An 18,221-nucleotide genomic window follows, 5' to 3' on the forward strand; every position below is an offset into this window, starting at 1 on the left:
CAATGTGCTTACAAGGAATTGCTAAAACAGAACCAACATTTTGAGAAGAAAAATACAAGGACGGAAGGCTAAATAGAAGAAAGATAAAACATGAAGGGTAGAAAGGAAGGGGTACTGCCCATTTCCTTTTTGGGAAAAAAAAAAGTGGACACCGAAAAATGTAAAAAGATCACACACGTATACATACAACACTTTTTTGCTGAGTAACTTCCCCACACCAGCCATTATCCTCAGTGCTCTCAAGTGGCTAAGACAACGTGCCTGCTTTCAGGGGGCTTAGACTTTAGTGGGGAAGTTGGGGAGTCAGATGACACATGTAAATGAAGTCTCTAACTTCAGTAAGTAACAGACACTATGAAAATAAGATTGGGCAATGAGGTAGAGAGTGAGTAGGAGAGAAAAAGACAAGAAGGAGGTCCAAGGGGCCTCTCTGAGGTGACCTTTGGGCTGAGCTCAACATCATGCAGAAGCAAGAAAAGAGGAGGGAAGGAAGGGTGCTCCAGGAAGGGGGAAGAGCAAGTGCAAGCATGGGAGTTAAGGGGAGAGTGGAAAGAGTGAAGGTCACAGAGACAGAAAATGGGCCCAGGAAGAACACTGGATTGTCAACACTAACAGGTAGCCTTTGGAGGCGTTTATGCTGGGGTGTGATATAATTTGTTGTCAATTGAGAGTTATTTGGCTGTTACGTGAAAATTAATCCAGTGGTGGTGGGGTGGGGGAGAACAAGGGAGAGAAGAAGGGATTCTAACTAGAAAGATCTCATATAAGAAAGTGCCTAAAATGCCATGTTCTTTTAAACACACCACAACTAAATACTTGGCACGATAGGGTAGAAATACAAGTGACTAGACTCTAAGATTCCTGAGGGCAGGAGTTTTATCTGGTTTGCTCACTGAGTAAAGAAAGTCTGGCATGCAATGAAAATTTGTTAAATTAAATGAACAAAGTGCCTATGGAGAATAGCCTTTTATTAGTGAAACAAGAACCCGATGAAATGAACAAACAGAAAAGAGCTTCCGAGAAGCCTCACTGGCTCTAGAGCTGATGTCACAATGACATCAAAATGTGAGACGGCGTTCCATCAAGGATGGGTCATTTAAACATAACATTACACTAAACAGGGCTCAAGACACAAGTTTAAATTTAGCCACTCTCCTGTAAACTTCTTCTCACCCCCCAGACTATGAGTTTCTATGTGGCAGGAATTAGGTCTTCTTTTTAACTCTCCAAGTAAGAGCAGAACACATCATGTGTGTGTACTCCATAAATGTATATTTTTGGCTGCTAGAATCCTACTGAAGAAAAGCTAGCACATAGGCAAAATGCTTACAGAAAAAAAAATTCGGACAACTTGGCAACATTTATCATTACTAACATTTTAGTCTTCCAGAGTAAACTTTGAAATTACATTCTAATTTAAAATGGTTCTGGTTTGACAAGTTAACTCTTGAGACATCTGAGTACAGTATTATGAAAGAACAAAACTGTTCATCAACCCTTTATGCCAATGTTAATTTCTTTTAAAAGTAGAATTTTAATGTTTTTTTATTCCTACAGTGACCCTTAAAATTTCTACGTATGTAATCACAAATGCACACACAAGATGCATTTATAAGCTTATTGTGTAGTTCTAAAGACAGTTGGGAAACCCAATTTTAATTTTGTTACTGAAATAATTTAAAAATATATTATAGAACTGCCTCTTTTCAATCAACAGCAAGGATCTAGAAAGAGATTATACAAGTAGGCGCAATTTGTTCAGGTTTATTAGTGTTAGAAAAATGAAGTTGCCTAACTTCAAATTACAGCAAATACTCTACTATTTTTCGTCTTACCGTTGACATCAATATATATATTTTCTCACGCCTTTAAAAAAAACTCAGATATTTTATTTATCAAAGAGGTCATTGCATGCATTAACCACTGATATGCTAACATCTATAAATTTATTGTCAGCAAATGTGTAAAAATTCCTGACCATCTCAGAGAACATCTTTGTGGCTCATAACTTTCATCAGAGAAAGAGGACTTACCGGCTTTTATTCATGAGGTCTGCTCCGCGTGCTTTGTAATAATCTAAATTTGGATGGAATTGGTAAGTCACTGGTCTTGGATTTCTCTATAGAAAAGAAAATTTTAAATGTATAAAGCTATTTATTACACATTAACACATACAAGGACAAAAACAATTGCTTTTATATTCTTTCAGAAAAAACTACATATAATAACAAAGTTCAATAATTAGTGTGCTTGGGTTTTGCTCTCATAGTTGAAGTTTTACCTTAAACGATCTTAGTCCTGATGAAACAATGAACTTATTTTATATATTTTACTTTTACTTGTCTCAAAGTTTACATAGATTTATTCCTATCATTAGATTTTTTTCCCCAAGTACACTTAATGCACAGTGTGGTATTAGTTTCAGGTGTACAATAAAATGATTCAACAATTCTATACACTTCCCAGTGCTCATCAAGGTAAGTGTAGATTTATTTCTGATGATTGTGAATGTTTTTAATGATGACTTTCCAAATACAACGAGATAAAATTCTGACAGAACTGAAAAAAATTACATGAGAGGTAACACAAGTACAGTCTACACTTATGGCCTGAGAGATAACAAGCGTGAAGAAAGCGGCATTTTGGAGGGAGAGTAAAAATCCATTGATTTCTGATAACCAGAGTGCTAAATACGCCCACTAGATGGCACACCAAGTCTTTCTTCTCCAAAAACGAATGTGTGATTTTAGAATTCAGCAATTATTTTAAAGGTAGAGATTTCTATGTCATCTATTCTTAAATACGAGTTTAATCAGTACCCAGGTAGTGAAAATATTAGCAGGATACCATCAAAATAAAAAAGCAAATTGACCAATGCACATTTTCATAAAAACAGTACTATATTAGCCTTTCTGGCATTTGATATTTATTCATAGACATTGCAGAAATGTCCTGAGATGATCAGGTCAGGGTTGTCTACCTAAATATTTTACTATCACTTAATGTGTCTATTATTTAAATGTGTCAAGTCCCTCATAGGCAAATAAAAATTAAACCAATTCTAGTTTATAAAAATGTAGTATGTTAATATCATAGCTTAAATGAATACCATCTTTAAAATGTTAAAACTACATACATTTTTCATTAAAAAGTTTTACAAAACTTATAAATAAACGTGTTCCAGTGTTTACCTGAACTTACAATTCAAGTTAACAATTAGGACTTTGAACTACAGCATGCCCTGTCCTTTGAGAGATCTATCTAGACATAGAAAGGCTTCATTTTATCTTAATAGAAAATTACCAATATGCTTTGGTATCAATCCTTGGAGTATAATCCCAAGGCACTGATATAGTTGTATGTATGCGGGGGGGATAATTGCTAAGGTTAACTAGTTTGAAATTCATCAAGCTAACAAGCTGCATCTTAATGGCCATGATGGACCTTTTCTTTTTCTGCTGAAAAGAGAATATTTACACAGCTCAACCCTTTCATATCTCTTCCAAGTCAGCCCTAATCATCTGACAAAAATGACAATCCCTTGATTTAGCTCCAGCTACTACTCCTCTGGTTTGGTATTCAACACAGTTCTACAATAATCAAATCTGAATTGCCTTGATGAAGATAACCGATGCTTCCATGACTACCATACTATTAAGTCTAACAGTGCAACTTTTCTCTCTCTAGGAATTACATGGGTTTCCTCATGGTAGCTGATGACAACCTGGACCCAAGTATAATGGGAGAATAAAATAGAGGTGAAAGCTACTGGCACATTGCCAGTGCGTTCATGATTTATTTAAAAAATTAACTTTCACAGGACTATCGCTCATGACTAATTTTGCTCTTTATTCTCACTACCTGGAAATACATTTTGTTTTTGCTAATATTTAAAAGGCTTTTCTTCTCTGACTCCCAACAAACTAATAAAAGATTATGTTACTTTTTGCTAGAAAACAATGAAATAAAGGATTGCATGAAGCAATTTCTTGAAACATCTTTATAAAGAAATGACAAGCAATTCAAGACACGAAGTGCTGATCTATCTAAGCACTTAAAGCCATTATTAGGAATAATGATCTAACTTGAACATATGAATGAGGCTCAAGTATTGCTTTCACAGAGGCCTATTTAAATTCCTAGGAGACTTACTAGTATCAAAGGGAGAGGCAGTTTAAAGTATAGCGTACTGGGATGAAAAAACAATCAAAAGATGATGTTGAAAAACAGCATTTGAAATGTAAGAAAATAAAATCAGAGGTTATAGTTGAAAGTTATTCAATAGGATTTTCTGAGAAGATGATGCTATTACTAAAACATAACTATGTAGACACAGAGATGATCTAGACTAGCACTGTCCAAGCGAAATACAATGTGGGTCACAAACGCAAGCTTTAAATGTGATTTAAAATTTTCTAGCAAGCATATTAAAAATATGGAAAGAAGTTTAATTAAATGTAATAATATTTTATTTGATCCAGTATATCTAAAATGTTGTCACTGAGATAGTTTACATTCTTCCTTTTGTACAGTCTTTGAAATCCACTGTATATATTACAGTTATAGCACACCTCACTTTGGATCAGCCATACTTCATGTGCTCAACAGCCACATGTGGCTTGTGGCTACTGTAACAGACAGCAAAGAACTAAATGTCTGACATATACATAAACCAATGTGTGGCTGTAAAAATTGACATGTGTAGATATGAACAATAAAACGGCACAAATACTTTGATACATTAAGATTCAGTCCCGAAGCTCTTCAATTTGCCTATAAGTCTTCTCTTTTAATTAAGTTAGTTTTCTGAATAAGGTTTTAAAAAGTCAAGAAATTTTGGAACAATGTCTTTTCACACAGCTATGTGCTAAAATGATAACAACGGTTTCCTTAGGGCCATGAGATTAAATGAGCATAATTCTAACTTAACACAACTGAAATATTTTAAAAGTAAAGAGATACTTGCTTTTCTTACTTAAAGGGATTTTTACCCAAATAAAATTTTTATAGAAATGTAACAGTTCTGATCTTTAAGTTTTAAAGATCTGGAATTTCCTCTAAAATATGAGCCAGTAGAATTGTACATATATAAAACTCTGTAATGTAAAAGAGACCAGACTCCATGACAGTTGTAATTTTTCATCGTGCAGGACATGTGATATCAACAGTTTTAATAGTATGTCTTTGCATGGACTGGAACAATTACTAATTATTTTAAATTCACTTTTACACAGATAGGATTTTGACTATTATACGCTTTTCTAAACCAATGTGCGTTAAAAAAAAAACCCCAAAAAACCTCTTCTTTTGGTGAATTTTTCTTTGGAAGATAGACAACAAAATGGTGATCATAACTGACATTGGTCTGTATACAGAGGGATACCAATTCTGTTCCATGACCTGGGAGGACGGTCATACAGGAAGATGGAGAAATCATAGATTCACCCTGAGTTTACAATGCCTTTCCTAGACCAACTCAGATGGACTGGAGATAAATCTTCTGTAAGATTGCAGCTAAGTACCAGTACCAGTCACCAAATTCTTCTCTGTTAACAAGCTGTTGAAGCTCTTCTTAAAGCTCTCTCTTCAATATTTTTTTTTATTTCAATATAAGAAGAATGCTGAAAATCTCACCTATGGCATAAACAGGCTGGATTTTTGGGAGGCATCTTAAAGCCTTACAGACAAAATGACTTCCAGAAGCAGAAACAAATGTCCTGGAAGGAAGTATATGGGAAAACCAAACCAAACCAAACCCATGCTGTATTTTTGAATTTCTAAAAATGCTTTTGTTAATTTGGCATGATGACAAAATCAATTTACAAATAGTACTTAAATGACAGCAATCAATTTAAGGGATAAAAGTGATTGAAATCTATTTAACCTCTTCATTGCAGTTAATGTTCTACACTTCCAAGGTTTACATTATATGCTAGTAAGCCTCTCCTCAATGTAATTTCAGGTAAAACAAACAACCTCTCCCTGACTGAGTATGACTTCTGATGGTGGCCACCTCCCCTCTGCCCTCCTCTATAACGGAAATCATAGGTCAGCATATAACCCCCCTTCCCCTGCAACCCTTGCCCCCATGGTAATATTTCAGTATTTTAAGTTCATGCTCACTTTGTGTGGTAGTATACAAATATTTAAATGTTAACTCACACTAAATACAACTAACTAAAAGATGCTATACGAATAATTAACTACAAGATGGTAAATGACAGTTTTCCTTGTTCTGAGCCTGGGGATATCAAATTCATCCAACAAAGGTCATTACAAATAGTACTTTCTAGATTGATTCCTCAACTAAATTTATCCTCACTTGAAGATGACTATCTCCTTTTGAACTGTTATATAGAGACCACAGAAGGAAAAGAGTCTAAAGTATTCATCCTGCTTGGAACAACACAATGCCTTTCAAAGGGCTAGCTATTTACAAACACATGTAGAACTGACAGGAGCAAAAGAAAAGCAATTCCCTGTGATTCCAGCGATTCCTGTTCTCATTTATGAATGTACCAGTAGGAGTTAAAGTTGTATGTTAAAAACAAAGGGACCAGGGGAAACATAATCACTCATCTGCTTTAGAGGCGTGGGCTGCTGGCAGGGGAGGCAAGCGGTCAGGAGTCCCTGAGGCTCCTGCTCCGGATCCCTGCTCCACCCCCCACTAGCTGAGGCCCTGTGCGCTGTCAGTTACACCCCTAGCTCTAGTTTCCTCATTGAAAACCTGTGGTAATGAACATGAAGTGTGCAGTACAGTGCCGGGCACTTGATAAAAACGCAACGAAATGGAAGCTATGATTATCTCCTGATAACGCTGACAGACATTTAATTTGAGAGCAGATGTGATAGTCTGACAACTTAAAATCCATGATAAGGTATAGGTAGAGAAAGTGATGCTTTTGAAGACCACATATAAATTTAGGTAGATATTTATCAACCATCACATTTTTTTAAAAGCAAAAACACATATTTAGGAAAATATTTTAATATACTGGATCTCCTTTGTAGGGAGAAAGGCTGTTCTACTTCTCAGAGTAAGAGTCCATGCATTTATAAATTTAAAAAAATTGTAAAACCATATCAATGCACACTTGCTTTGCCAGCTTATGAGGTTATAATAATTGAAGTGATTTCCTGCAATATGTCCAAATCTTTATCAATTTTATAGTTTATTGATCACAATTTTACTTTAAACTGATAAAGGTCCTGTAGCACTTGTTTAGCAGAAAAGATTGTTTACGATATAATGCATGTTTGGCATGAAGAAAAGAAAATATTTGACAAATGAAGAATTACTTAGTTTTCATTTCTCTATTATATTGCTACCAACTCTCAATTTTTAGCGTGCCAGATTAGAAAAGGGGAAAATATAAGGTTCAGAAGGAGAAGCAGCACTGTAAAAATATGTCGAACGTTTCTCTTTGATGAAAAATGAGACTCTTATTTTAGTGAATATGTTATTGCCTCAATGCTGGGGGAAAAGCAACCGTCATTAGAAAAACGAATTGCTCAGCTGTTTATAAGCAAAAAGCTCTGGGGGAATTTCTTAGGACCCCAAAGGCAAAGCATTACAGGGTTATGCAAACATATGTTGCAGGTGTTTTAGGGGAGACAGGTGGGCAAACCTCCGCCATGGAAGAGGAGTTAGTTTAATACGCTGTAAGTGAAACGAGTTAACCCAAATGCATCCAAGTGCGGGGATGCCATGGTGCCAGTGAACTGGGGCTGTAGAGCAAAAACTCGCCCTAAAATTATCTTGTTAGTGCCAAGCAAACAGAATTTTTCCCTTCTCGTAGTTTTATAGAAAACAAACACTGCCAATTACTTTTTTTTTTTTAACTAAAGGTATTTTAAACCTGGAACAAAGAACAGCCTGAAATAGCGGTAATTATCCAAAAAAAGATAAGGATGAAGTATTGTTGCCTTTATTTAAACAAATATTCCTAAGGAGACAGTTTGTTGTAATATCCCCTCTTTGGTTCACTAGGCAACATTAGATTTATCATAATTCTCCTAAAGCCTAAGATATTTCTATATTAAAATGCTAATTTTGTCTTTTCTTTTGCCTGTAATTAAAGCTGGGGATATTTGTGATCTGATATTCACTGATTGCTAGAGGGTCCACAAAGGTCTCACTGTTTCTGTTTCTTATTGCCACATACTGCCCTCTTCATTAAAATTAGATAGAGTAACACAGTGGATCAAAAAAGCAGACATTATAATCCTAAATGCTCACAAAATTCCCATTTAAGAAAAAATATATATAAGAATAAAATAAGTGGTATTAGCTGGATATTGCTGTCAAACCTAGACTTGTTATCTTATTTCCTTCCTTGTCATTTATCCGAGAGCTCATTTTCTTTTTATATTACTTGTTAAGACAATACTCATTTCACTACACATACCTATGTATAAATAGTGTATTGAGCTATGCCTTCCTTACCTAAACCACTTTTCCTTTATTCTTTAAAACAACACACACCATGAATTACATGTCAAATACTTAGTATAAAATAAACTCACAAAACAACAGATTTGGAAAAATAAAACCTAGTTTGATTGTTTTGCAATATTATAAATCCAAAATGTATATACAATGCATTCATCAAGTTAACATAAAGAAAAAAATAAATCTTTGTAACAAGGTTATAAATTGAATATTATTTCAGTACCAGGATTAAAATGACCTCTGGTTTATATACTAATAATTCTCATGTATTTTGATGGGAAATATATTTAATGAACTCGAGGCATTAAGAATCTTAGTACAATTAACAGAAATATTTAGGTAATATAATCTAGGCATCTACAGATTAAAACTTAAAGAGATAATTTAAAAGGCCTTAAAAAAGTTAAAAAAAAAAAGGAAGCAAAAAATCATTAATTGGGTAAAGACACAGACAAAACCTCTGAACCCATGCCAGCCTCATTTTACATACTGAATAAGCCCAATTCCCTAAAGTGACATCCCCATCTATACCCTGGCAAGCTGAGATCTCAGATGGCAGAGAAGCATTTTAAACCACCTGTGCGTTATGCTCGACTGTAGCTTCACACAATAAATAGACACCAAAAGAGAAATAAAATTTTTTCCTTTTTTAAAATATATTTACATTTTTGAATTTAGCATGTAGGAAAATGCCAGATTAACATGCCCCCCAATATATTTATATATATGCACAAAGTAGTTTAAGTCTACATGTTTTCTTTGTTACTAATACTGGGCCTCAAAATATTCCTTTTAGATAGTTGGTCAGCTCTTTTCAGCAGTACTGAACTCTTCATCTTTTTCCCTCCTTAAATGTAAGCAGGATAGGGGAGAGATGTTATTTGAACGGTTTAAAGAAATATGGAAACCCATTTGTCTTTGCCCAGGAGTGGTTCCCAACCTTCAGTGATATAAAGGAAAAAGGAAAGAGGCGATCTCAAAAAAATATTCCTACAATTTGGGACCTAAACGAAAATCTTTGATATGAAAATTATCATTGTAAATTTTTATCTTTAGGAATGTTAAAATAAATTTAAACAAAGTATCATCAAAATAGAAGCAATTTAAAACTGGTTTTAGGGCTTTTGAACCCTGAAGAATAAGTCCAGGTGACCCTATGGGAATGAGAACCATGGTTTGAGAAATACTGCTCCCATCTTCTTTTCCCTACCTTTTTCCCTTTCATTACCTGCTTTGCCATTGCCAAGGCAACAAAAGCTAAGATCCTGCACACTGAGGCCTGGTAAAAAGAAGCCTCGCACAGCCACACTTCTCATGCAGTTTGGGGAGTAATTTCAGCGATAAAACATCTTGAAATTAAAAATTCATTTATTATATAAATCTACTGTTACGAAGGTCATTCACTTATATTGTATTTTTTTTGTGTGGTGCTTTCATATAACAGTGAAGTATCAGTACTGAACTTTAACATGTCTACATGAAGAAAGAAATCAGAAAATAACCAGAAAAATACATTAGTGTTATGTTCCTGAGTGAGACCAATCTCTACTTAAGAAAGTGTGTCAAGTTAGCCCACTGAGAAAAGTCCCTATAGATGGACTCTTGCCTTTCTTGATTATTTTGTTCAAGATTTCATGTATCATTATAAAAAAAGAACTCTGGCATTAGGTGTGAATTTCTCTTAAGAGTAGATAGTGTCATAAAACATTTTCTTTTTAACCAGTAACTTTGGATACAGGTCAGTCTTAAAACCACAGCTCCTTCAAATATCCAGTGATAACTGGCACGCCAATTGCATGCTGCTCACAGGCCAGTCTATGCTAGGGGTTCAGATTTCTTTCGTGCCGTGGACTGCTCTGCTTTCTGGTGATGGCTTTGGTCCCCTTTTCAGAATAATGTTTTTATATGTATAAAGTAAAATAAATAGGGTTCTAAAGCAAACCAATTATGCTGAAATGCAGTAATCAAAATATTGAACAAATTAATAACAGTGAAATGTACTTTTATATTAATGTATTAAGTAAGATATAGTGGCTGGTCTAATCATTAGTATAATTTAGAAGTAGTGATGAATGTAAATGGTATTTCAGGATATCTTCAACTGTAATGTGATCTAAAATATCTGCGATTGCTGTTAGTGAAAATGTGTAAGGTGCTATCAATACTATTGCACTTTGTTGTCTTCATCCCTAGTTGAAGGAAATACTAAATTTTAGAAAGGGCTTAGTGAAAATAAAGATGTAAATTATTCCCATCCAAGTTCTTAGAACCCCCTGAATTCCACCCACAGACCATTGGGGGCTTTTCTCAGAAACCTGAAAGGTGGCTACGGATAACAGCTTTCATCTTGGGAGGTGGAGTCTTACGGATACCACTGAATTAGTTTATTAACCTTTTCACTGTACAAATGTGGACAGGGGTAACAGTCAAAAATAAAACAACCTCTACAGCACAGGCAGCTCTGGAGAGCTCCTCCTGTGCCAGGCTTAACCCTCCAGAGGCTGAATTTCCTTAACAACTGGACATCAAAGTACTTGAATATTTTAACAACTGGTATAGCGGTAACACCAGATGAGTGCCAGCCCTGGAGAGAAACAGTATTTACAAGCAGGGATGATTAGAAGTACAAGTTTCGCCCTGGGTAGCATCCAGTACCTTACCCTAATGAATGAGAAGTGACGCTATGTGGGGGGTGAAGGTGAGGATGATGGGGAAATGCTCCAAACAGCAAAGCAAGCTGTCTACTTCCGGAGAGCCCACTCTTTCTGGGCTAACTTCTCTGACTTCTCTGATTTCCCTACTGGTGTGGAGCAACCAATAGGACCCAGATATGTAGAGGTATGCTTCATAAGTGGGGCTGTCTGTTCCGTTCCCACCCTCCCTCCCTTCCTTCCTTCATTAGAGGTAGCTGAACTTTCTTTTACTCTACAGCCAGAAATGCTCTAAGAAAATAACTCTTTTAAGAGGTAATTTTTTCTGAAGAATCAAATCAGTTAGTTGGGGTCCAAGATTCCCCTGGTTGGAACTCTGAAGCAGTGAGATGAAAGAGGGCTGCATACTTTGTAGTGATTCAGAAAGAATAATGAGAAGGGCTTAAGTAATCACCCCATCTAGGTTATGAGGCATCTTTGGAGGCCATTCCTTCCCCAGTAGTTATTCTCTGTGGAAGTACAGAGTTCTTATTTCCTGGTGGACACAGCATTGAGAACACCCTTGAGAGAGATAACTTATTAGGTGAAAAAGGGGAAAAACTACAGAAAAGCAAAGTATAATTCTTTTTATGTATTTTTTAAAAGAAATAGTTTGCAGCGGCGCCTGGGTGGCACAGCGGTTAAGCGTCTGCCTTCGGCTCAGGGCGTGATCCCAGCATTATGGGATCGAGCCCCACATCAGGCTCCTCCGCTATGAGCCTGCTTCTTCCTCTCCCACTCCCCCTGCTTGTGTTCCCTCTCTCGCTGGCTGTCTCTATCTCTGTCGAATAAATAAATAAAATATTAAAAAAAAAAAGAAATAGTTTGCAGGAATTGACGAGATGATCTTAAAATTCAAATGGGAATACAAGTGACTCAGAATAGCTAAAATTATCTTGAAAAAGATGGAGTACATGGACTCATAATTCCCGATTTCAAAACTTACTATAAACCTACAGTAATCAAGACAGTGTGGTATTACCATTAAGGACAGACACATAGATAGATCAATGGAATACAATTGAGAGTCCAGAAATAAACCCTCACATTTATGGTTAACTAATTTTTAAAAAGGGGTAGGACAATTTCATGGTGGGGGCAGGGGATAGAACACTCTTTTCAACAAACACAACTGGATATCTATATGCAAAAGAATGAATATGAACCCCAATCTCACTTCACACACAGAATTAACTTGAAGATCACAGACCTAAATGTTTAAGAGTTAAAACTATCAATCTCTTAGAAGAAAACACAGGAGTAATAATTCTTTGTGCTCTTGGGTTAGGCAATGATTTCTTGGCTATGACACCAAAACTCTAAGTGATAAAAGAGAAGATTGATAAGTTGGACTTCACCAACATTAAAAACATTTGTGCTTTGAAGGATACCATTCGGAGAGTGAAAAGATCCACAGATGAGAGAAAATATCTGTGAATCAGATATCAGGTAAGAGTCTTCTAACCAGAATCTATAAAGAACTCCTACAACTCAATAATAAAATGACAACATAATTAAAAATGGGCAAAGGATCCAAAGAGACATTTCTCTGAAGAACATGTACAAATGACTATAAACACATGAAGTGATGTTTAATGTAATTAGTCATAAGGGAAATGTAAATCAAAACTAAAATGAGGTACCATCTGATACCCATTAGAATGGCTATAATAAAAAAGACAGAAATAACAAGTGTTGGCAAGGATGTGGAGAATATGAGTCCTAATACATTTTTGGTGGGAATGTAAAATGGTGTAACCACTTTGCAGGACAGTTTGGCAGTTCCTTAACAGGTTGAATGTAGAGTTACCATATGACCAAGCAATTCCACTGCTAGGTATATATATCCAGGAGAAATAAAAATATGTCCGCACAAAAATCTGCACAGGAAGTATTCACAGCAGCACTACTCATAGTAACTACATAGTGGAAACAACACAAATGTCTACCAACTGATGAATGGATAAACAAAATGTGGTCTATCCATAACAGAATATTATTTGGCAATAAAAATACTGATACAAGCTACATCATGGTTGGACGTCAAAAACATTATGCTAAATTAAAGAAGCCAGTCACCAAAGACATATCATCCTATATGACTCCATTTACACAAAATATCCAGAATAGGCAAATCCACAGAACAGAAATTAGGTTAGTAGTTGCCTAGGGTAGGATGGGGGGAGTTTTAGTTGAGGGGGAGAAAAGTAGAGAATGACTAGTGGGTACAAAGGTTCTTTCAGGTATGATAAAAATGTTCTAAAATTAGATTATGGTGATGGCTGTACATCTCTGTAAATAATATTAAAAACCATCCAGTTGTATGCTTTAATGAGTGGATTTTTTATCGTATGTAAATTAAATCTAAATCAAGCTGTTAAAATCAAGAAATATGATATATGCTGGTATATGAATACACATATACACATGCTTTTCTTTTCTTTTTCCTAGACAGAGAAAAAAACTGATGCAGGCAGAGGAGGACTGGATAGAGACATTTTTACTTTGTATTTTTTCACACTTTTGTAATTTCCTTAACATGTGCCATATTACGTCACTCCCATCTTCCTATTGATGGAAGTTATTTCTACAATGGGTTTATGTACAGGGACCATTCTGATTTCTTTATACTTCTCTGCACTAAATGAAAAATAAAACTTATCTCTTTAATGCTACTTAAAATAAAAGATAAAGTCTTTTATATCTTTCTCAGTTTAGCTTTTGTACTCATATCACACATATCATAGGTTAAATAAGTATGCAGAACACTTTACAATTCTGGCTGAAGCTGTTATTCTGTTACCAAAGTCTTCTTAGTGAGTCATTTTGACCTCTAATAGGACTGGTTCTTTCCAGATCTGGGAATTCAGATAAGACTGATCCTTGAAGGTCATCTAGAAGCCTTAAATGGCACCAACTACAGGATTTCACTACAAACTAACATACACACACATGTAATCTTACGGATCTGGCAATAGTAACTCCTTGTAAACATACCCTCAATTTCAATCTTTCCTGTCCAATCCTTTTTATATTCATCATTCCACTATCACCTCTCTGCGTAAGAACTCCTAAACCTCCATCTATGGTATCAACATTTCAGACTGCCTCTTAGACAGAACCTTAGACTCAGGACATAAAAGTCTGGGCTGAGCAAGTTCTATCATTCTGCCTTCTCCATGACTGCTCTGACAAGACCATACTGCTGCATGGCCATGACCCTCCCTGTAGTTCAGATGTGTCTTACTTTTTGCCTTGACTATTACAAGTTTCTAATCTTGTTCTTCAGTGATCCACACATGTAATGTCACCAGAATCATCTTTCAAAAATTTAGGCCTGATTGTTGTTGTTGTTGTTATTAGGCCTGGTTGTTGTTGTTGGTGGTGGTGTATTTTGTTTGTTTGTTTGTTTGTTTTTACTACCTTCTCAGTTCTGAATGAGGTCTCAAATGTAAATCGAATAGAGTTCCAATTTCTTAGCATGACATTCAAGGACCTCCATGATCTGGGCCCTAAAATACTTCTCATGTTACCCCCTATATGCCCTACATTTCACTCACAACTAAATATGGACATTCCCCATACCACCAAACTTCAGGTAAGCTGCTCTCTCAGGATAGACTTGTCTACTCACTATTCTCTTTTTGAAATCCTTCTTATTCTCAGTTCAAATACTACCTCCTACACAAAGACTTTTGTGAATTTCCACCGTACTCCAGTAACTTCATTCTGACAGCATGCTAATTTTAAGTTAATTCTGCATGTATTTCGTCTTGTCTTGAATTATGGTTAGTTGTGTACATGTCTGCCTTCCACACAGAGTTTAAGTTCACTGAGGGTTGAGCCCATGTCCAGATCACCCACCAACTGTAAAGTCAGTCTCTGCCTCTAACGAAGTGTCCAGTACATAGTATGTGCTCAATGATTGTCTATGAACTAGATAAACCAAAGAGTGTGCCAAAGTCTGGCTTTTAAAGAAACAGTTGAAAAGGTGATACAATGCTATATATAGAAAACCTTAAAGACTGCATCAAAAGCTATTAGAACTGACAAATGAATTCAGTAGGTCACAGGATATAAAAATTATAGAAATCTGTTGCATTTCTATACACTAATAATGAAGCAGCAGAAAGAAAAATTAAGAAAACAATCCCATTTACAACTGCACCAAAAAGAGTAAGATATTGAGGAATAAACTCAGCCAAGGAGATGAAAGACCTGTACTCTGAAAACTAAAACACACTGATGAAAGAAACTGAAGAAGACACAAACAAATGGAAAGATACTCCATGCTCACGATTTGGGAGAACAAATAATGTTAAAATATCCATACTGTCCAAAGCAAGCTACAGATTTAATGCAATCCCTGTCAAAATACCAAAAGCATTTTTTCATAGAACTAGAAAAATAATCTTAAAATTTGCATGGAACCACAAAAGACCCCAAATAGCCAAAACAATCTTGAAAAAGAACAAAACAGGAGGCACCACAACTCTAGATTTCAAGATCTACTACAAAGCTATATTAATCAAAACAGTATGGTATTGGCACAAAAACACATAGATTAACGGAACAGGAGAGAGAGCCCAGAAATAAATCCATGATTATATGGTCAATTAATCTACAACAAAGCATCAAGAATATGCAATGGGAAAAAGACAGTCTGTTCAACAAATGGTGTTGGGAAAACTGGACAGCAACATGCAGAAGAATGAAACTGGACCACTGTCTTACGCCAGACACAAAAATAAACTCAAAATGGATTAAGAACCTAAATATGAGACATGAAACTACAAAAATCCTAGAAGAGAACACAGGCAGTAATTTCTCTGACATTGGCCATAGCAATATTTTTCACGATATGTCTCCTAAGGCAAGAGAAACAAAAGCAAGACAAAACCACTGGGACTAAAAAAAAAAAAAAAAAAAAGTTCTGCACAGCAAAGGAAACAATCAACAAAACGAAAAGATAACCTACTGGAAGGGAGAAGATATTTGCAAATGATATATCCAATAAAAGGTTAGTATCCAAAATATACATAAGAACCTACCCAACTCAACACCAAAAACTCACAAATAAAAAATGGGCAGAAGAAGACACGAACAGACATTTCTCCAATGAAGACATCCAGATGGCCAACAGACACATGAAATGATGCTCAACATCACTCATCATCAGGGAAATATAAACCAAAACCACAATGAGATATGAACTCACACCTGTCAGAATGGCTAAAATCAACAATACAAGAAACAGCAAGTGTTGACAAGGACACAGAGTAAAGGAAACCCTCAAGCACTGTTGGTGGGAATGCAAAATGGTGCAGTTACTGTGGAACACAGTATGGAGGTTCCTTAAAAACTTAAAATAGAATTATCATATGATCCAGTAATTCCACTACTGGGTATTTACCCAAAGAATAAGAAAACAATAATTTGAAAAGATAAATGCACCCCTATTTTTATTGCAGCATTATTTACAATAGTCAAATTATGGAAGCAGCCCTAGTGCCCACTGATAGATGAATGGATAAAGAAGATGTAGTTTATATATACAACAATACTACTCACCCATAAAAAAGAATGAAATCTTGCCATTTGCAACAACATGGATGGACCTAGAGAGTATAATGCTAAGTGAAATAAGTCAGTCAGAGAAAGACAAATGCCTTATGATTTCATTCATATGTGGAATTTAAAAAACAAAACAAAGAAAAAAAACTGATGGTTGCCAGAGGGAAGGTGGGTGGGGAAATGGATGAAACAGGTGAAGGGGATTAAGAGTACACTTATCCTGATGGGCACTGAGTAATGCACAGAATTGTCAAATCACTAACACTGTATGTTAATTATACTGAAAAAAAAAAAGGAACAGTAGCAGAGAAGTACAGTGAAAAATTATTTGATCTGGAGGTATGGATGAAGAATGACAGGCTCAGAGAGAAGGTATTTCTTAAATGCCCACACAAGTCCTTTCCTTGTATGAGAGCTGAGGCCAAAGATACTACTATTATGCCCATTTTGGAAAGAAACTCCAAAAAGGCTAATTGGCAATGAGTGTGATCTCATACTGCTCTCAAAGTTTGTCCAGATGAACAGAATGTCATTCTTTGAGCTCTCATCAGCTATTAAAATGTTAACTTCTTTTTCTGGACTATACTGTTTAATGACTAATGATTTCTAGAACCATCCCACTTTATCTGTATATAAGTAACATAGAAAGCAATAAACAATTTTTTAAAAAATCAAGAAGTAATAACATGCTACAGCATTAGATTATTTGGGAAGTTTTCTATGTAAATGAAAACTTTGAAAATTATGAGATTTAGAAACAACCTTATTCATTTGTGAGGCACCAATTAAACACTAAATTTAAAGAAAAAACCTACAGCTTAAATATTCCATAAATAGACTCAAGTCCATTTAGTCTTGTTTCTTTTTCTCAGAGAAAATACACATACCATCAGGTATCCTCTACTGGGTGCCAGATCATAGTGGGCCCTTTACAAATACTATTTCATAGTCACTGGATTTTTGTAACAAATGGATCACCTTTTACACGTTAAAAAACAAGTTCAGAATGGTACTTAGTAGTGTCGTCAAAGTCCTGGAGATAGTAATCGAGGAACTGAATCCCTTTCTATCTTCAAACTTCTCCTGGCTACAAATACCAGTGGCTGCTATCATTTATGTAAGGGTTCATGAAAGTCTGAACACTGTTAATTAATTCTCAGTTTTCTTTTTGGGCTAAATAATCTCAGATCCAAGTATATACTCTTGCTCATTTTTTCCTGGCTTTATCTGTGTTTCTTCTAAATAATCAGTTTATATATTTTCAAATAATATTTCACAATGTTTCATATCTCAAAATTAAGAATGAAAAACTGGACTTGCTACTTTAGTAAGGTTCTGGTAGACAAATGCCACATTGTCTATGCATTTGATAATGAGTATCCCTTGGTTATCAACTGCACTATGTTACTAATTTATTTTCAACCCTGGGTTCCACATTCTTCCTACTTCTCCCTTTTTATTTCTCAATCGTCTACAATCTTTTTGCTTGTCTTTTATATTTTTCA

At 35.4% G+C, this 18,221-nt stretch overlaps 1 protein-coding gene across 8 annotated transcripts in view; it reads right to left on the reverse strand.

Annotated features, from left to right (window-relative positions):
- Nucleotides 1-18,221, reverse strand: part of TBC1D5 (TBC1 domain family member 5) — a 542,532-nt gene that overhangs the window by 85,273 nt on the left and 439,038 nt on the right. For all 8 annotated transcript variants that reach the window (XM_034662029.1, XM_034662026.1, XM_034662027.1 and 5 more), the window contains one exon: nt 2,034-2,119. In XM_034662029.1, the coding sequence (XP_034517920.1) occupies nt 2,034-2,119 (86 nt within the window). The remainder of the gene's footprint in view (nt 1-2,033; nt 2,120-18,221) is intronic.

This window comes from Ailuropoda melanoleuca, chromosome 6 (assembly GCF_002007445.2).
Source record: "Ailuropoda melanoleuca isolate Jingjing chromosome 6, ASM200744v2, whole genome shotgun sequence".
In the NCBI taxonomy this organism is placed as follows: domain Eukaryota; kingdom Metazoa; phylum Chordata; class Mammalia; order Carnivora; family Ursidae; genus Ailuropoda; species Ailuropoda melanoleuca.